We start from the raw sequence: 21,421 nt of genomic DNA on the forward strand, positions 1-21,421 counted from the left end.
TCTTTAAACTGTTGATTTCTCCATCGAATCTGAATGAGATCCTTGCTGGGTAAAGTAATCTTGGTTGTAGGTTCTTCCCTTTCATCACTTGAAATATATCATGCCACTCCCTTCTGGTCTTTAGAGTTTCTGCTGAGAAATCATCTGTTAGCCTTATGGGAGTTCCCTTGTATGTTATTTGTCATTTTTTCCCTTGTTGCTTTCAGTAATTTTTCTGTCTTTAATTTTTGTCAGTTTGATTACTGTGTGTCTTGCCGTGTTTCTCCTTGGGTTTATCGTGCCTGGGACTCTCTGTGCTTCCTGGGCTTGGGTGGCTATTTCCTTTCCCATGTCAGGGAAGTTTTTGACTATAATCTCTTCGGATATTTTCTCGGGTCATTTCTCTCTCTCTTCTCCTTCTGAGACCCCTATAATGCGAATGTTGTTGCATTTAATGTTGTCCCAGAGGTCTATTAGGCTGTTTTCATTTCGTTTCATTCTTTATTCTTTATTCTGTTCCACAGCAGTGAATTCCACCATTCTGTCTTCCAAGTCACTTATCCGTTCTTCTGCCTCAGTTATTCTGCTATTGATTCCTTCTAGTGTAGTTTTCATTTCAGTTATTGTATTGTTCATCTCTGTTTGTTCTTTAATTCTTCTAGGTCTTTGTTAAACATTTCTTGCATCTTCTCGATCTTTCCCTTCATTGTTTTTCTAAGGTCCTGGATCATCTTCACTATCATTATTCTGAGTTCTTTTTCTGGAAGGTTTCCTATCCCACCTCATTTAGTTGTTTTTCTGGGGTTTTATCTTGTTTCTTTATCTAGTACATAGCCCTCTGCCTTTTCATCTTGTCTCTCTGTGAATGTGTTTTTTGTTCCACAGTCTTCAGGATTGTAGTTCTTCTTGCTTCTGCTGTCTGCCCTCTGGTGGATGAGGCTATCTAAGAGGCTTGTGCAAGTTTCCTGATGGGAGGGACTGGTGGTAGGCAGAGCTCAGTAAAACTTTAATCCGATTGTCTGCTGATGGAGGGACTGGGTTCCCTCCCTGTTGGTTGTTTGGCCTGAGGCGCGACCCAGCACTGGATCCCACCTGGCTCTTCGGTGTGGCTAATGGCAGACTCTGGGAGGGCTCACGCCAAGGAGTACTTCCCAGAACTTCTGCTGCCAGTGTCCTTGTCCTTACGGTGAGACACAGCCACCCCCTGCCTCTGCAGGAGACCCTCCAACACAAGCAGGTAGGTCTGGTTCGGTCTCCTTTGGGGTCACTGCTCCTTCCCCTGGGTCCCAGTGCGCGCAGTACTTTTTGTGTTCTTTCCAAGAGTGGAGTCTCTGTTTCCCCCATTCCTGTCGAAGTCCTGCAATCAAATCCCACAAGCCTTCAACGTCTGATTCTCTAGGAATTCCTCCTCCCTTTGCCAGACCCCCAGGTTGGGAAGCCTGACGTGGGGCTCAGAACCTTCACTCCAGTGGGTGGACTTCTGTGGTATAATTGTTCTCCAGTTTGTGAGTCACCCACCCAGCAGTTATGGGATTTGATTTTACTGTGATTGCCCCCCTCCTGCCATCTCATTGTGGTTTCTCCTTTGTCTTTGGATGTGGGGTATCTTTTTTGGTGAGTTCCAGTGTCTTCCTGTCAATGATCGTTCAGCAGTTAGTTGTGATTCTAGTGCTCTCTCAAGAGGAAGTGAGCTCACATCCTTCTACTCCACTATCTTGAACCAGTCTCTTGCTCTGATATTTCTTAAGTAAATAAATCGACGTGAAAGAAAATCTGAAGTCATTCCCCCCATGCCCCCCAAAAAAGGATTCAATTTATTCTTCCTTTACTTGGCTTTGGAACAAAGGACATTTGAGAAATGACATACTGTATTAAAATAAGTTTGATAATCATATAAACTAATTGCTTTGTTCCTCCAAATTTATACCTACCTAAGGATCTTGTAAGGGGCACTGAACAAAGGTCCTGCAGGGTGCGTAATAGAAATTATATGGAGTAAAAGAGTTCTTGGTCAAATACAATGAACAGATGCTGGGCTATGCAAAGGTCTAGTAGTTTCTTTAATAAGGTTTCTTGAACCTTTTGTTATATTATGTACACTCCTGGAGCCCTTGGTGTGCTAGATACATTTTTGAATTGCAAGAGAGGGTGATATACAGTATGCAGGAGCTCCCAAACTTATTTAATCAAGGAATCCTGTTTTTATAGAACTGGTATTCTGAAGAATATGATATTAGGGATATCCTGGTAGACGTTTTGGAAAATCCCACCATATGTGGGAAGTGTAACCATGGAATCATTTCTAGTCCTATTTGACTTAATTTGTGTTGCCATTCTCCTAGCAGGTAAAATCTTTTTTGTTTTGGGAGTTTTGTTTCTCTTTGTTTTTTGTTTGTTTCAATTTACATTCGATTTATTTAATTTTTTAAATTAGATTTTATAAAATCATCTTAAGATATTATCTTACTCTAGTATTTGAAGGAAGTTGGATACTTAGAGGCAGACTGGCCTGAGTTTGCTACACTTACGTGATTTTTGGCAGTTTACTTTACCTGTCTAACTCTGTTCTTTGTTTATAAAGATTGTTTTGTATTGCTATTATTGTTGTTTTAGGATGAAGAGGATTAAATGGATAATATATATAAAATACCTCCCACTGCACCTGGAAAATAATAGGTGTTTATCAAACATTAATCTCATTTTTTCTACTTTCTTTTTTATCTCTTTTACCCCAAGACAGGAGCACTTGTGTTGTAAGCTTCCTTTTCACTTACCATCAATTATATTGAAACTTAAAGCATACTCAGTTCTGACTGTTGCATCCAAGTAGTCTTAAATTAACTTGTGATACAATGTTAGATGAAAATATTGACTTAGAAAGACAGTAACTAATCTGAAATTTTAGCTATATGAACTTTATTAAAAGTTTTTTTTTTAATGCTTTCAGGAAGCAATTAATTTGCTAGAACCAATGACAAATGACCCTGTGAACTATGTGAGGCAAGGAGCTCTCATAGCTTCGGCTCTCATCATGATCCAGCAGACTGAAATCACTTGTCCCAAGGTGAGCAAACAAAAAAATTCTCTAGAAGAGAGCTGGTTCAGGCTTTTCTTTGGTAGCTTATCTTCTTTTGAGGACATTTCTACCTCAAATATGGTGTACACTGAACTCACAGAAAGTAAAGAGGTAGGAGAATAGGAAAACTTTAAGTATATAATACTCTTTGATTGCATTTTTTATAAATTTATGGTCACTTTGTTAATTCAGTTATATAGCCATACTTGAAAAATTAAAACTCATGGGTTGACAAAAATCATAAAAATCAACTTGAATTTTTGCCTCCTGCTGTGCTTTTAAAATTTATTCAGTAGGATAACTTGTTCCTGTGATATAAGATACAAACTAAGTGGTCTGTGATTGTTTTTGATCCATCCTTCTGAGGTAATAAAAACTTTATATAGTATATACAATCTCAGTTTAGAAATGAGTACATCCAGATTCTCTGTTAGAATGTCATTGCCCTCATTGGAGATCCCTTGGGCAGGGTTTCAAATGGCTCCAGGAAGGCTTTCTTTCTTCTTTGACCCACATCTGACCACAGAAACACTATTGCATTTTTTGCCCTTCTTGTAGGTAGGAGTATAATAGGCTCTCAGTGCAGCTTTGCCTGCCTCTCCCTCTCTCTCCCCCTCCCTCTCTCATTGCTTGTGCCTCAGTCAATAGCTAATGCCTCATAACTCATGTGTCAGATGTCAGTGCACAATGACCACTTATCATACTAGGCTCACCACATGCTCACCACATGGTCTCTCTGAAGCCCATCTCTAGGCTTAGAGTTAGTGGGAAAGACTTAAAGCCCAGTTTTCCCCATAGAGAAATCCTTTTCACATATCCTTCTATTGATACAATCAAGTCCTCATATATACCGTGTGGATAACCCCATAACAGATTTTGAGGCATCTCTTTTAAAATTTCCTCATGATAGTCTCTTGGACCTCATTTCAGACTTTGGTATCTAATGTATCTTGGCACCTCACCCAGAACTTCTCATTTTGTTGAGAAACAGAAAATGCATAAATCTTATTACATATACTAAAAATTACCATGTTTGACATGTTTAATAGATGTATATAGCTTATGCAGTAATTTCATATCTTTAATTCTTAATTTAAAGTTAGGGCATTTAACAACCTTGTATAATTCTGCTCCTATATAAGAAACAGTCAAAGAAATTGACAACAGAAAAAGCCACTGGTATACTGTCTTCTGCCTCATTAAGCAGATTCATTTTTAGCAAAGTATCAATAGATAGACTGGGGGGGAGGAGAAAAAAATTTCAGAACTCATTGATTATTCTTTGGAACTTTAATAGATTTCCTTTTCTGAGCAGTTGCTATCATTTTTGTTGCTGTCTTTTTTTTTTTTTTTAATCCAGTCCTACTCTCTCCTAAAATCACTTTTAAGACTTATAAAAATTGGATTATTGCAAAAATAGAATCAAACTTCTCATCCTCTTTTAATAATACATTACTTAATATATTGTATCTTCTAGAATATAAACATCTTTTCAAGCAGACCACATTTCTTTTTGGATTTTGTTTTTGAATAGAGCAGTTATGAGTAGCTTTTGCACCTTTTATTTCTACTTTTGATCTTCTGTTGAGCTTTATCAGCTGGAGGTTATCCAACTGAGTAATGTCATTAAAGAAGGAAGTTTTACCATGGAATGCACGTCCCCTTACAGTAATATATAGATATTTATTCACTTTGACCTCACATGTTGCTTTCTTGTTATATGTACTGTGAACATGACAAATGTTTTGCCATCTTTCCATCCTCTGCTATAGGATTTCATTGATTTTATAACCATAAGCTCTGTACCAGCAATGGCAGAGTACTTTGTAATGGGGGTGGGGTTAGGTTAGGGTAGGCCGTATAGTTTCAAAAACCTTTCAACTATTTATTCTAATAAACAAATAAAACTTTTTCATATTTAGAAAATGTAAAAAATACAGCAGTTTAAATAATTAGTATTTTCTAATCATTCCATAAATTTGTTGAATGAAGTCTTAGCTGATGTGAATATTTGGTGTACACTTGCATCTTCACATTGTATCAGAATCTTGGGTATTGATAAGAATGTTAAAATGCAGTTATAGCTGGTAGGCTGTGCCATTAATATAAACTCAATGGGGAAAGTTAAATGTGTACCCCAGTGACTACAAAAGCAAAAGTGTATACAACAAATGTTCTTTCTGGAAACACTATCCCTTAGAGTACAGTTGTTACTCAGTTCATGAATCCTTAAACTTTAAGTTCTGTTTCATTGTTTTCTGCTCTTAAGCATGTGATCAAGAGCTTTGTAGACTATAGTTTATATCTCTCTCTTACCTGATAATTGCGAAGAAGTCAACATTGATATTCTGGGAATTCCCCAGCGATCCAGTGGTTGGGACTTCGTACTTCCACTGCAGGGGGCACGGGTTCAGTCCCTGCTCCTGGAACTAAGATCCTGCAAGCCACGTGGCGTGGCCAAAATTTTAAAAATTGATACTCTTTTGGGGTGGTATGTGATATTGCTGAAAAGAAAAAGCTGTTAACAAGCTTGAAGAGAAGTAAGTTCTCAAGGCTACAGAGTCCTAGTCACAAGGTTACAAACCAGTCCATGAAAATGCCTTGAAATCAAAGATCAAGTGTTAATTTCATCAAGACTATAACCCCCTCCTCAAAGGAATACAGAAGGGACATTTCTCAGATATTTTGTGAGATTTTTAATGGAAATTTCCAAAGGAAATGTTTTTTATGCAGTCATGATCTACCTCACATCCTTTTACAGAATGCTGTCTTAACACTAAGCTCTACACATTATGGTCTTAGTTTAACTCCAGTACATCTTTGCTTTTCTTCTGCCAGTTTCTTGCTCACTCACTCTCACAAACATAGACCCCAGAACACGCATACACCCTTGGGTGATTACAAACCCAATTTAGAAGGCTCTTAGACCAGAGGTTCAGAGCCATTTAACTAGAATACTGTTCTTTTATAGGTCCTTGGAGTTATTTTGTCTCCAGAACCCAACTCTTTATGAAGGATCTATCTTCTGTTTTTCTTATTAAATGAACTCCACTGATAGCAGTTATTATTTGAACATGTATATAACAAGTATCATATATAGAATCAGATAAAAATATTAAAGTGTAAGAATGGGATCCTGTGCTCCTCCTTGCCTAATATCATCTAGCCTGAGGCCTATTACAAGGAAGCTTCTCCCACCGCTGACATGTACCCTTTTTGGAAGTAGGATCGTATTTGGCCAAGTCTGATCAGCTTTTGCAGTTTTAAAATACATCAGCATGAACTTTTATATTATAAAGTTTTATTCTACAGCATAACACACTTTTAAATAGTAATTTGTATTACCATACTGTTGCCTTAAGTAAGATAGGGATTTGGACCCTAAAAGTGTTGGTGGTAATATAAAGAAAAAGCACAACCAACTACCATGAACAAAATAATACTAATAAGATTGAGGAGGGAGCTGAAAACATCATTTGATATATTGATAGTGGGAAAATCATGATAGCATTGCCAGGAATCTTGAAAAAGAATAAAGATAATTTTCACATTAGGCATGTTAAGTTTGAGATTATAGCAAGTCAGTTGGAGATAAGATGAGAGCATAGGAAAAAAAAAACAGAACTAAAGAAAGATATGGGAGCTAGCCCAGATAAATTATATAAGTTCATGGCCCTTTATCTGCAGTTCCAATTTACAGAAAGGTCTGAAAACTAAGAGTTTTGTCTGTCTTTAAGGACTCGTTTGTCTGTAAAATCTGAGCCAGTATAAACTCATTTATATAGCCTTTATGCCATTTAGTAAATATTCATTTTGCTGCTTCAGAAATATTAATTTGGTTGATTACGGGGTATTACCCCTACGCTCCATTGAGGATATTGCATAACTTATGGTGTGTGCACCATGTCACCTTTCTAAATTCTGAATTCCAAAATTCATCGGGCCTCAGTGAGCTCGTGGAAGGAATTATATACCTAGTTGAAGTCATAAGAGCTAATGTAATGTCATAGAAAGAGAAAAGGGAAAAAAAACCTCTAAAACTGATCCCTGATGTACAGCTTCATTTCTATATCCAGAAAAACAGGGGGAAAAAAAAAAACAGGAAGAGACATGCCTAGGTGATAAGTAACCACAGAAAAGACGTTTACGGAACTTTATGCCCTTCTCCCATCCTTTATTTTTCTCTCTGACGTAGAAGTATGGGTTTTGTTTTTTGCCAACAGTATAAGGTATATAGAGTTAAAAACATGATGAGTGTTTTAAATGCAGGATTTGGAGAAGGTAGATTTTAGATAATCAGGCACAGCAGAAGGCATGGGTCACAGTATTGTCTGAAATTTGTCTTTTCTGTGACATTATCATAATATAAAATGGGAAATTAATATGATTTTCTCCTACAAATTCTAATTTGTTTTATGTGGGGGCCATACTATTCATAGCGATGAAATTGAGTCAGAAAATCATGATCCTTAGCCATGACTGCAATTAATTGTTTGTGATCACAAGCAAGCCAGTCATTTTACCTATCTTGGTTCCATTTTTCACATCTGTAAATTAGGCAGAGTAGACCAGATGGGCTCAAAGTCGCCTTCCAAATGTAAGATGCTATCCTAACCTACTAATATAATATTTCTTTATGAAGAGTCGTAATAATGAAAATTAAGTTACTGCTGTATAAGTAATAAAATGTGAGGAAAATTTTTTAAGTGATGAACAAAAACTAGCTTTTTTAAAGTACTAGTCTACTTCATATTGATTGGATAAACCCATTATGTGTTTGCATTGATTTTTTTTATTCCATCTTTTAGTTTCACCAAACGTCCTGTTGTTTGGGGTGTGGTTTTATATTTAAGTTCTTCCTTATAATGTACATACAGTGCTTTGTCCAGCGTTTCTTTTTGTAAGTTCATGAACTATTTCATAAACTTAGCACATAAAATTTCCATCCTATATAAGGTAATATAAGTGTTCATCTAAAATAAGTTAAGAATCAAAGGAATTTGACTTGTTGAACCAGAGTAAAAGCATCAAACCTTAGGATTTTTAAAACTAGAAGGGAATTTTGTGATGATCTCATCGTGTAGTGTTTTATAGTTAAAGTAAGATGTAAAGAAGTGAGTGGCTTGCTAATGGTCATATGCTGGGTAGTGGCAGAGTTAGTTCATTGTTTTCCCTATCACATTCTGTTGTTGCCTATGAATAAATAAGTGAGAACCATTTTAAGGAATATCATTTTGATAGCAGTATTTAGGTTGCAGAGAGGATAGTCATGGAGGACTGGTAGGACTCTGCTCTGATATGGTAAGACAGCCATGCTTACTGAATCATAAAATGCCTTTTACACATTACTTTACATATGTATTACTTCATATAGTACTTACAACAGCCGTGTAGGTGTTGTAATCCCTATAGAGACGAAGAAACTGAGACTCAGAAAAGCCAAGTAACTTACCCAAACAGCTTATTAGAGCAGAGGTGTTTATAAGCCAGTGTTGTCTGACCCTATATTACTCTGCACTGTATCACAGTGTGGCCTCCCGGACCAAGATAAATGAAAAGGGCAAGAGATTCTGAAAGAATATGTAATGCAGATAAAATCATTATATTGGGAAACTCAAATTCAAGATTTTCTGCCTTTGGCAGATTTGGGGAGCTCTGTGATCGTGTACTTCTTGAACAAGCCGACTTCTTTCTGGGTGCTTACCATTTGAAAAGCACTTGGTGGGAAAATAGAGAAGTGTAAGACATGGAGGAAGCATAAAATATTTCCCTTATTGTCACCCCAAAATCACATATTTTGATGAGAACATATATTTTATAAATATTATTTTCTAATTATAAAAGTAATATATGTTAATTTTAGAAAATACAGAAAATAATAAAGAAGCGAACAAAAATTACCAGTAATCCCTCCCTGAATGAGTCAGCATGTATTCCATTTTGGTGTGTTCTTTTTTTTTTTAAGATTTTTTTTTCCCCTTTTTGTTTTTAATTAATTTTATTTGGGGCTGCATTGGGTCTTCGTTGCTGCGCGCGGGCTTTCTCTAGTTGCAGCGAGTGGGGGCTACTCTTCGTTGGCGTGCACAGGCTTCTCACTGCGGTGGCTTCTCGCTGCGGAGCACGGGCTCTAGAGCGCAGGCTCAGTAGTTGTGGCGCACAGGCTCTAGAGCACAGGCTCAGTAGTTGAGACGCACAGGCTTAGTTGCTCCACGGCATGCGGGATCTTCCTGGACCAGGGAATCCAACCCGTGTCCCCTGCATTGGCAGGCGGATTCTTAACCACTGCGCCACCAGGGAAGTCCCTTGATGTATTCTTTTGGTAAGAGTAATTATTGTGCTGTGTCCTCTGAAAATTGATGTGTAAGCATAATGAAAATCTTTATTGTATATGTGAATATAAATCAAAATATACCTCACACAGCTGCAGTGAAAGGTAGTTTGTTGTAAGGTAGAATTGAAGGACTGTGCCGATTAGGAAATCTGTAGGTTGATGGTGAGCAGAAGAGGTGTAATTCAGAGTTCACTGAAAGCCTTAGTGTTCACTTGAACTGTTTAAGCCTGCTGACTAACAGTGGTGCAGTATGAAATCACACTCAGCATTCCCCTGAGTCTGAATCATCCACTGTGGAATGAGGATTGAAAACAGAGCTGGTGCTCCCATACCAGAAAAGTCATGACATCCATGATTTCAACCATGGGACTGTTCTGCCTTCAAATCTGGTCCAGAACCCTCTCTCTCTTTTTTTTTTTTTTTTTTAAATAAATTTATTTATTTATTTTTGGCTGTGTTGGGTCTTTGTTTCTGTGCGAGGGCTTTCTCTAGTTGCGCGAGCAGGGGTCGCTCTTCATCGCGGTGCGCGGGCCTCTCACTGTCGTGGCCTTCTCTTGTTGCAGAGCACAGGCTCCAGACGCGCAGGCTCAGTAGTTGTGGCTCACGGGCTTAGTTGCTCCGTGGCATGTGGGATCTTCCCAGACGAGGGCTCGAACCCATGTCCCCTGCATTGGCAGGCAGATTCTAAACCACTGCTCCACCAGGGAAGCCCAGAACCCTCTCTTTTTGAATCTTGTGAATCAGAACTCAGGTTTCATTGCCATTTGAGCAGTCTATTCCCTGCTCGAAAATGACACAGCAAGTGAATAGAACTAGACTATAATTGTTTTTCTTGTTCCTTCAGGTGAATCAGTTCAGACAGCTGTATTCGAAAGTCATCAATGATAAACATGATGATGTCATGGCCAAGTTTGGCGCTATTCTGGCCCAGGGCATACTGGATGCAGGTAAATGTTTTTAAATTTTCCAGATTAATTTGTCTGTATAAACTAAATCTAATGAAATATCTGTTCTAACTATATGACAATGTAGAAATTGAGTCTGGGACAAATTACTCCTGGAGAAAATTTGGAGCCTGCGGTTCCTAGAAATAACTTAGTAGAGTTAAGACTGCAGACTATTACGGTTTGAATCCCAGTCCCTTTACAGTACTAGCTATATTTCCCCTCTTTATGTCTGTTTTCTTGTTTCGTAAGGTCTACCTCATAGTGTTGGGAGGATTAAAAATATATGTAAAGCAACTAAAACAGTCCCAGTCACTTAGTAAAGTGCTCAGTGAGTGTTGGCTGATTTCTTTTCCTTTAATTTTCTTAGTATATATCAGTTTTAAACAAGTTGACATTGGAAATTTTTTGAGGAAAAAATTAGATTTTAGACAAATTCTAGCAGCTAAATCATCCTCAAATAAGATACATGGAATATTTGCCTAGTAAATGCATAGCACACTGTACCAACTGGCTCCTGAATTCACATTCTTCACCACTACACTATGGTTTATTTAGAAAGAGATGGGCTACCCTTTCAAGATAGAATGGTGTGCTTTAGTACCTTGGACTTGGGGTTCATTCAACCTATTCTTTAACTGTTATTACTGGTGATATCTCACTCAGTAGGGTAGAAGGGAGGAAGCATAGCTATTTCATTCAAGTGTGAGATTCTTTTTCTAACTGTACCATAGACATGTAGAATATAATCTTTTTCATTAATCTTTGCTAATTTGGAAGGTAAAACGATAGTATCTCAAGGTTTTCATAGTAATTCTGTTGCTAGATGAGCTTTTCTAAAACTTGTTGGTTATCTTAATTTCTTCTAATAAAAACACTGTTAGCCATATTTATTGCAAGCATTCTTTTATTGGTCAACTAGAAATGTGTTTATATTTCTAGTGAAGGAAATCAGAGAAAGAAGCTGAAGTTTTTGATATCGTAAGTTTTTTTGTTAACCTTGTCAGGTTTTGTACTTAGAGTATTTTTTAGTCATATTAAGATTTTCAGCATCCTTATTTTTTAATTTGAGGTAATCTCGCTTATATATAAGGCTTTTTAAAAAAATCTGTCTCCTTTCTAATTTGATTATATTATCTTTTTCTTAATTAGATTTGCTAGAGATTTCTCTTTTTGTTTATATGCTATTGCTAGTCTTTTTTCCCCCTAAATTCTTTATTTTTGCTTGACTCTTATTTGCTTTTTCTTTCTTAGAATGTTGGTGCTGTTTTCTAAATTTTTAAAAAATTTATTTATTTATTTTGGCTGAGCTGGGTCTTAGTTGCAGCACGCAGGATCTTCGTTGCAGCATGTGGGATCTTTAGTTGTGCCATGCGAACTCTTAGTTGTGGCTTGCATGTGGGATCTAGTTCCCTGACCAGGGATCGAACCTGGGCCCCCTGCATTGGGAGCATGGAGTCTTAGTCACTTAGTCACCAGGGAAGTCCTTGTTTTCTAAATTTTTGAGGCAAATACCCTTCTCTTTTAATCCATTTGTCTAGTAAAGTTCTTTTTTAATTTTCCAAGAAGTTGAGAGTTTTCTGCTTAAATTTTTAGTGTTTAATGTACAATTTATATTTTTCTCTCTTTTTAATTTAAAGATAGGTCATTGCAGCTGTATATAAATAAGGACAGTATTCTATAGATACTTTAGATGCAGTAAACCATTTCAGTTCTTGATGTTATTGATTCTCTCCCATGTATAAATGATACAGACATTGACATGCCATAGTTTCTCCCTTCTCATTCTTTGCCACCTTCCAAAATTTTTATATTATGTTTACATTGTCATAGCTCGTAACATTTACATACTCTTGTGAAATCATAATTCTCACAGTTTAGTCTTAGTTTCATATTTAAAGGGATTCAGAGCTCACCACCACTTCTTTTATTGCTGCTTCTTTTTCCAAGGTATCTATACTAAAACTTGACACTTAACTGACTGGATTTTGTCAGTCTCTAGTTTACATTCAGGTTCACTCTCTATGGGTTTTGATAGATGCGTAATGATATGTATCCACCTTTACAGTATCATACAGAGTACTTTCACTGCCTTAAGAATCCTCTGTGCTCTACCTTTTCATCCCTCCCTCCCTCCCCACCCCCGCACCCCCAATCCCCGGGCAACCACTGATCTTTCTGCTGTCTCTATAGCTTTAGCTTTTCCTTCTCCAGAATGTTATATAGCTGGAATCCTACAGTATGTAACCTTTTCAGATTGGCTACTTTTGGTAACTGGTTTTTAAATAGGATTTAGAAGTAACATTTTACTACTCCATAATCTTTTATGTTTTCTTTTAGCTGCTAGTTTTTGAAGTTTGTGGTTTTAGGCTTCAACCCTTTACTCATTCATTTAGTACTACTAAATTAGAGTCATTTGTTAAGAAATTGGGGAGAGAATAATTCTTTGTTTTAGCTTTATTCTGCCATCTTTACCAGAAGTACTCTCTCTGTTTTCCCATCCTTCCTCTTTGAGCCCTTCTCTCCTTCCATCTTTTTTTTGTGAGTGTCTATTTGATCTGTGATGAACCAGTCAAGTTTTGATGCTTCTTTCCATTTCTCTTTTTAGTGTTATTAAGTACATAAAAGTTGTGTACTGCCATATTTGCTATTAGGAGCATAAGATTATTTTCTTACCCTTTTTCACTTTGCTAATATCCTTTCTTCCTGGCAAACATTTCTGCAACTGCATTAGAAAAAATTTTAGTCCTGTAATTTATCTCTCAGAAGTTAATGGTAGTAGATAAAATCTGGAGAGGGGAACTTCAAAGGAATGAGTAAAGTTTATGAGAACTCACTCAATGGTTTGGTTTCTTCAAGGAGAAAAGCTGAAGATTAAGAAAGTTTATGGTGAAGTTTATAAAACTGTGCAAACACTATCAATAGAATAAACTTGCCCTTGTTTCATATTAAATCTCAAACTATTAGAACTAAAGGCTAGTTTAGTTTCTAAGTCTGAAGAAGATAGGTTTCATTGAAATAAAAGAAAATTCAGCTTCAAAACTTAGATCAAATATCACATTCTCTAGGGAGCCTTTCCCCCCTCTTCTACTGTATTCAGCCTCCACCATGTAGGTGGGCCTAGCACCCAGTTATACCTATCATAATACTTTTATGCCTTATTTTAATTATCTAATTATCTGTCTTCACTAGATTGGAGGCTCCTTGGAATCTTTTCCAGTATTTCAAAATTTTTAATATATTGTAAGCATTCTGTGAATGTAGGGTTTAGAATAGGGAAGAATATAAGTAGACAGTAAAAGTGTAACTCATTCCTGTTGGATAAACACAATTAAAGTATACCTGATTTATTTCTAGGTAAAATCTTAAATGAAATATCTGTAGAGAGAGTATTAAGAAAATCTAGGTTATTTGGTTGAACAGTAGAACCCTGATTCTTATAAAAAATGCTTTTTGGCTTGGTAAAGTTAGTACTCACTTCCTAACTCCAAGCAAAACATGAAGGCAGGACTTCTCTGGTGGCGCAGTGGTTAAGAATCGGCCTGCCAATGCTGGGGACACGGGTTCAAGCCCTGGTCCGGGAAAATCCCACATGCCACAGAGCAACTAAGCCCGTGAGCCACAAGTACTGAGCCCACGTGTGACAACTACTGAAGCCCATGCACCTAGAGCCCGTGCTCCACAACAAGAGAAGCCACCACAATGAGAAGCCTGCATACCGCAACAAAGAGTAGCCCCCACTCACCGCAACTAGAGAAAGCCTTTGCATAGCAACAAAGACCCAACACAGACATAAATAAATACATAAAAAACATGAAGGTGTCTGTGTGATACTGAGATGAAGAGAAGTGAAATGTGAGCAATGGAGATCCAGAATTGGAATTCATATTAGGGTGGTGACTAGGCACAAACAAGCCTTATTTTTATGGGCTATATTATATAAACTAAAAGATCCATGTCTCAAAGTTCTTGGGTCCAACACTAACACTGTTACTATAGGCCAGAGGCTGCAACACAATAACCTGTGGGCCATACCTGCCTTAAACACGTTTTTGCCTGCCTAGCGAAATTTGCAAAATTTTGTCCGAAATCCAGATTCAAGTGTACTTTTTGTTTGTTTGTTTTGTTTTGTTTTTTTGTGATACGTGGCCCTCTCACTGTGTGGCCTCTCCCGTTGCGGAGCACAGGCTCCGGACGCGCAGGCTTAGCGGCCATGGCTCACGGGCCCAGCGGCTCCGCAGCATGTGGGATCTTCCTGGACCAGGGCACGAACCCGTGTCCCCTGCATCGGCAGGCGGACTCTCAACCACTGCGCCATCAGGGAAGCCCTCAAGTGTACTTTTAAAAACAAAATTACATAGTGACCCTGGATCTAACACCCCTAGTAACATGTCCTCTTTAAATATGACATGAACTTTTTTTTTTTTTTTTTTGCGATACGCGAACCTCTCACCATTGTGGCCTCTCCCATTGCGGAGCACAGGCTCCAGACGCGCAGGTTCAGCGGCCATGGCACACGGGCCCAGCCACTCGGCGGCATGTGGGATCTTCCCGGACCGGGGCACCAACCTGTGTCCCCTGCATCGGCAGGCGGACTCTCAACCACTGCGCCTCCAGGGAAGCCCAACATGAACTTTTCAGTTTGCTTCAATCCACACTGCTTTCAGTCCAACTTTTCTCATTTGTTTCCCTGACCAGTTCCTAAAGACATTCAAGTTTGCAACCCCTAAAGCCTCCTAGAATCTCAGCCTTATGAGGTCCCAGTAGAGATCTTAGCTAACTGATACTTGGATCTTAGTTCTTGTTCACTAGCTTTCAAACTGTGTTTCTCTGCACTCCCTCAAGGGAAAGTCTAGGGGACGTGGCAAGAGGTAGATTTACAGGTCAGAATCAAGCCCAAAATCTCTTCTGATTTAACAGAATTAGCTCTGATTTCATTGTTTTACATATTGTGCTTCCTCAAAAAATTTTTTCAGTTGAATCAAGGATTGGATATTAAAATTTTTCTTTTGTTAGTGGTAGTGCTCTAGTTCAAATGCTCAAGTTCAAACTCTCATTTTGCCAATGGGAAAAAAAAAACTTTTAGAGGTAAAGTGGTTTGTCCAAGATCACAAGGCTAGTTAGTCTTGGAGCTGCCTGCATTCAGACATGACTAAAGCAGAAAGAATAAAAATAAGCAAACAGTATTTACCTCTTGTCTCTTTTCCACTGTTTACAAATATGATATGTACTAAAATTTTACTTTTTGTTTGCACATTAAAAGCCAATGTACAATATAGATTAATATTTAATTAAGCATACACGTTCTGATACCCTTCAGGCTTAGTTTTTGAAAAATGCCTACCTATATAGAAAGAAGTTCTAAATTACCCTTAGTCCAGTATTTCCAATTTTGGAGACCCTAGATAGCTCATTGGCTAACTAATTCCAGTGACTTCATATTAGATTTTAGAACTATACTCTCAAAATAATCACCAAATTTTTCCCTAGTGTAGTACTTAGAAATCTTTATTATTGCTCAACTAGATTCATGTTTATGATTTCTCTCCTTTTCTACAGGTGGACATAATGTCACAATCTCCTTGCAGTCCAGAACTGGGCACACCCATATGCCTTCTGTGGTTGGTGTCCTTGTCTTTACCCAGTTCTGGTTCTGGTTTCCTCTTTCACACTTCCTGTCATTGGCTTATACCCCTACCTGTGTCATTGGCCTTAACAAGGACTTAAAGGTATGTTTGTGAGACCTCAGTTTTATATTGTATCTTCACCATATCCTATTTGCCACCCACTCACGAGGATTTTCATAAAATTTTAAAGATTAGTTGGCATCTTATTAATATTTTCCCTTCAGACTGAGTCATCACCTTATTGAGAGGAGTGTGTTGGTGGAAGTTTTGAAAATCAAGTCTTTTTACTAACTGCGTAACCTTGGGTAAATCAATTGAGAGGGATTGGTAAGAGGGGGGCAAAATATAAAAATATGAAAAGGATTTATAATCACTGATGAATTTTATTTAATACTGAAGGTCTGTGAGAGCTGTTGTAGGATTTCATGCAGATAAATGTCATGATGAGATTTGCATTTTAGAAACATTCTGATATCAGTGGAAATTTGTTACAATGCTATTGCAATAATCTGGGCAAGGAAGACCTAAACTAAATCTTACTAAGGAAGGAAGGTTTGAGACAGGGATATGTTTCAGTGTTATGTGATGCTAGAGCATTTGATGGAAGAAAGGATTGTTGCTAAAGGGAAAACAAGATAGGAGGATGTCCCTTTGGTAGTAGCAGAAAGCAAGACCAGCAGTGAGGAGCCAGGGACACTGACAGAAAGAAACTAGTCACTTAAGTCAAAGACTTAAGGTGATACATTCCCTGTCATCACACTATCCTTTTTTTTTTTTAAATGAGATTTTTGCTTATGTCTGTTTTCTGAGTCCTATGGCCTGATGAATCACTTTCTTGGTCTTGCATCCTCTCAGAGGCTTTTTGATCTTTAAATAACTCTTACATTTGGTCATCGCCATTGTTAAAACATCCTGTTAAATTTTCAGAGTGGAAAAATTTTAGGCCAAAAAATGGCTGGTAAAGATTGAGTATTTCATTGAATTGATTTTTTTCAGTATAGCTGTATAGCCAATTAATTATCCTCTAAGTGTTTCAGTATTAAGCTACTCACATTTGTAAATATTGAGCAGTTTTATCTCTCAGAGCAAGAATCTTGTTTTCCCAATCCCTAACATTTAACATTGTGGTTAAACATACTGTATACTCTTTAGGGACTTCTTCGTCTGGCACACAATTTTATGATCTCTGTTTCCATTCCTTACAGTGAAAAGTGGGATGGAAAAGACAAGATTGCTTGTCCTAGTAAATGTGATGCTCATTACCATTCTCTTGGGTAAATAGAGAAAAATTCAGACTAGAGAACTTTAAACCTGGTCAATAAGCAATGCAAAGCCGACTTTTCCATTAGGCTCATGCTAGACTCTTGTAAGGTGTGATTATATGGTGTAGAAACTGTATATGGACGTGTATAGGTTGTTACTGTGGTACAAGGAAGGGACGTGAAGTTAGGAATGCAGGTTAGATAATCAGATGACACTTTACAAAGAAGGTAACAGTTGATCTGATGCTCACACTGTGAGTGAGACTTAACCCTCTGAAGCAGGGTGTGTGGTAAAAATGAAAGGGATGCCTGTTTAAAGGCACAGAGCTTGAAGAAAGTATAGGGAACCACAGTGGTTCTGTAAAGCACCTCAAAACTAATTCAGTGAAAGAAGAGAGATGCCTTTAAGGGAGGAGTGGTAACATAATTGAATAACTGTGTAATTTAGCCAGGATTGAAACTTCTGGCACCCCTTGGCATCTGTATGCTTGTTAAGAGCATAGAATACTTAAACCTTGATTTTAATTATTTTAATGGAGGGGGGGAATTCTCTTATTTCTTCAGATGCCGAAAGTTCAATATAAATCAAACTGTAAGCCATCAACATTTGCATATCCTGCCCCTCTGGAAGTACCAAAAGAAAAAGAAAAGGAAAAGGTAGGTTTTTTGCTACTTTTGAGCACCATTTGTATCTATATAGGAGCTGCTTAGTGTTTTACTTGGGTTTGTTTTAAATATTGTTATGTTTTAAAGTAGGTATTTTTAAAGTAATACTTCTCATAGTAAAATCCAACATTACACAGGAATATAAAGTGAAAGCCCTTTTCTCTCCTGGTCATCCAAGTCCCATGTTTCAGGAATCACAATTTGTGAATCCCTCCAAATGTTTTTTCTGCACATAGCTATACTTTTTATACCACAAGTCGAATTATTCTGTGTGCTGTTCTGCATCTTATTGTTTTCACTTTAACAATTTTTTTAAAAAACTTTCAATGTGTATTGATCTCTTTTTTTCCAAAGCTGCAGAGCCATCCCTTTATGTATATATCATTGTCTTACCAGTTCTTTATCTGATAGATATTTAAGGTTATTTCTGATTTGTCACTGTTACAAATGGGACTGGAATAGAGTTTTTATACATGTATATTTGTGCACTTGTACAAGTATATCTATAGGTTAGGATCTTAGATATGGAATTGCTTGATCAAAAGTAATGCACATTATTTATTTTTATAAGTGTCAACTAAATTTCTTCTCAAAATGGATATAACCAATTTATACTCCTCCCCACAAGCATGAAGACACTCATTGATACGTGTTAAGTTAAAGTATGGTGAAATTGAGAACTGTGCTTGCCCCTGTAGTTTTCTCAGTAAAATTACCCTTTATGACACTTGAGGTTTAGGAAAACGATTTTTTCCCTCAAGAGAATGTTCCATATTAGCCAGTTTACTATTTGCTGTAAGTGTTATAGTTAAGTAGGGATAATTATATAACTGACCAAATTTGCGGGTGGTAGGTGATGGTATCCTTTGACAACAGTATCTTGTTCATCAGCTGTGTTTCAGGGCCCCCTCCCTTTTGAGTCTAAAACAAAGGCAGCTTTACACCATTACTGCCCAGCCTTTCGAAGTACCTGTTTCACCTTTGATTTCAGTGAGACCCGTCAAGGAGGATAATTCTAGGTTAACGACTCACCCACTGTGGATTACCACTGTAGGGCATCTAGTCCAGTGAGAGATCTTTACGACCAGGTTTGGAGAAAATTTTTGTTTTCCAGTGCTTTCCCTATGAAGTAAAAAAGGATGTGGCACCCAAATCTCTATCTTAGAAACTTATCATAGCAAATTCACATCCAAGGTATACTACAGATCAAAAACAATTAGAGTTATATTGGACACAGGCCTCTAGGAACTAAAGATTTACCTGATGACTGTAACAGTAAGTTATCTTTATATTCCCAGATTATTTTGTTCTTTATGATACTTACTGCCAGGAAACAGAATAGTACTGTAGAACTGAATTCTATTGGGCTTGTACATTTGCGTGTAAGTAAGGGATTTAAATGATTTACCCTGTTCACTCCTCTAGGTTTCCACTGCTGTGTTATCTATAACTGCCAAGGCTAAAAAGAAGGAAAAGGAAAAGGAAAAAAAGGAGGAGGAGAAAATGGAAGTGGTAGGTATAACTTGGTGGTCATATGGGTTGATGTAGCTTTCTCTGTCATGGTCCAGATTCTTCCTTAGTTGAACATTGTTATACCTTGCTCTTGGCTTCCTTTAAATAATTATCCTGTTCCAAGCATGGAGACTCAAAATTTTAATTGGAAGAGACTTTAGAAATTATACCCATTCATGGGAAGAATAGAAGGGTACAAATCAAAAATGAGTTCTTAGAGGAAATGACAACTAAAATGAGTTTTGAAGGGCAGAGTAGCATTTTCATTAGACAGTGAGATGATGGTGGTAGAGAGAAAAACCCTTTCAGGCAAAGGGAACATCATTTATTTTTGAATATCTCTGATGATAGAAAAACCTTCTCACTCTTTACAACTAAGTTAAATATCATTCTCACCCCCAAGCAGAGTTACCATCTCTCTTGTCTGAGTCTGGTATCACTTTACTTCTACTTCCGTTATGTCTAATCCTAACTACCTTTTGCACCTAATAGTTGCTCAGTAAATTTATTAAACATTATTCAGTGATGTAGAACAGAAGTGAACCTTTATGGGGCTATTTTTTCCCCCCTAGGATGAGGCAGAGAAAAAGGAAGAAAAAGAGAAGAAAAAAGAACCTGAGCCAAACTTCCAGTTATTGGATAACCCAGCCCGAGTTATGCCTGCCCAACTTAAGGTCCTAAGCATGCCAGAGACCTGCAGATACCAGCCTTTCAAACCAGTAAGTCACCAATGGCCCTTAACTATATACCAGTAGGATGTTAATCTGTAGGGCAATGGAATCTTTATAGAGAAGGATAAATCTCCAAAGTATTGGGAAAAGCTCTGTAGTAGTAATAAATCTCTTAGCAAAAGAGGACATTCCCTTGCATTCCATATAGATTTGGGGAGACTTTTCTTTGTGTGACCCTGCAAACATCCTTCATCTACCAAAGGCTTACATCATGGAAGTTTCTAATACAGCATAGTGATTTGGACTACAGACTCTGGAGCCAGACATCCTGAGTTTGAATCCTGATTCTACCACTTTCAGCCTATGAGACCTTAAGCCAAGTACTAATCCTCTCTTCCTCAGTTTTCACTACTATAAAATAAGAATTATCATCCTTAACTCATAGGAATGGATTGAACAAGGTAATACAGTTAATACATAAGCACTTAGAGTGTTCTAGTTTACAATTAGAAAAGGATCTTCATGCCATTTAATTTATTCTAGGGCAGAATGTTTCATGTTAGAAACAAATGCTGATCAGAAATTTGAGCCATGATAATGTCTTTATTTTCTAGGTTCTTGTATCTCGAAAACTAGAGAACCATTAGTAGACATATTTAATACATTCAAATCCTGGACCTGTCTAAAATGTCATAGACAAGATTTCTAGATCCTTATAGAAAAGTAAACCCATTCTCATCAGTTTGAAGGTGGTCCCTGATGGTGGTGACAACTCTTACCCACAATTGTGAGTCAAGCTCTTACCTGACTAGATTATCAGCTAGAGGAGACAAGGGCAGAGGATGGAAGATATTTAGTGGAAGAGCTAGAATTGGGCAGAACTGAGTTTATATTGCAGATCTGCTGTTTCTTAGCTGTGTAACTGAGACAAGTCATTTGATTGCTTCATCTTTCAGTTTCCTCATCTAATAATTGGGATGGTGATACTACCTACCGCCTAGGAATATTGTAAAAATTAAATAGATTGTTATATGTGAAGCACTTAAAACAACATGTGGAACATGGTAAATCCTCAGTAAGTGAATATTACTTGGTGGTGGTGACAAATCATCAGCCATCTGTGGGCAGCAGGCAGTCAGGCCAGGAAAGACGGAATAGCCTGCAGGTCTTCTCCCATCTCCTGTTAATTTTGCATTACTAGGACCTAATACTGCTTGGTCTGTAGTGTTGAATGAATGAATTAATAGAACCACTAATGGACACATTCAATGTAGTCGCTATCTAATCTGCAACCCAGCTCGCTGAAGTGACATGTTTCCAGAGAATATATTCTAACAGCATCCTTTCAAAACT

The 21,421-nt window shown here is 37.5% G+C and overlaps 1 protein-coding gene across 2 annotated transcripts in view; it reads left to right on the plus strand.

Moving 5' to 3' along the window:
* Positions 1 to 21,421, plus strand: part of PSMD1 (proteasome 26S subunit, non-ATPase 1) — a 107,365-nt gene that overhangs the window by 72,421 nt on the left and 13,523 nt on the right. The window contains exons 18-23 of one of the 2 annotated variants that reach the window (XM_007462740.1): positions 2,927 to 3,043; positions 10,231 to 10,333; positions 15,890 to 16,059; positions 17,784 to 17,876; positions 19,311 to 19,397; positions 19,970 to 20,116. In XM_007462740.1, the coding sequence (XP_007462802.1) occupies positions 2,927 to 3,043; positions 10,231 to 10,333; positions 15,890 to 16,059; positions 17,784 to 17,876; positions 19,311 to 19,397; positions 19,970 to 20,116 (717 nt within the window). The remainder of the gene's footprint in view (positions 1 to 2,926; positions 3,044 to 10,230; positions 10,334 to 15,889; positions 16,060 to 17,783; positions 17,877 to 19,310; positions 19,398 to 19,969; positions 20,117 to 21,421) is intronic. The other variant, XM_007462741.1, reaches the window with a different exon arrangement.

The sequence above is a fragment of the Lipotes vexillifer genome, unplaced genomic scaffold (genome assembly GCF_000442215.2).
Source record: "Lipotes vexillifer unplaced genomic scaffold, Lipotes_vexillifer_v1.1 scaffold860, whole genome shotgun sequence".
Classification (NCBI taxonomy): Eukaryota; Metazoa; Chordata; class Mammalia; order Artiodactyla; family Lipotidae; genus Lipotes; species Lipotes vexillifer.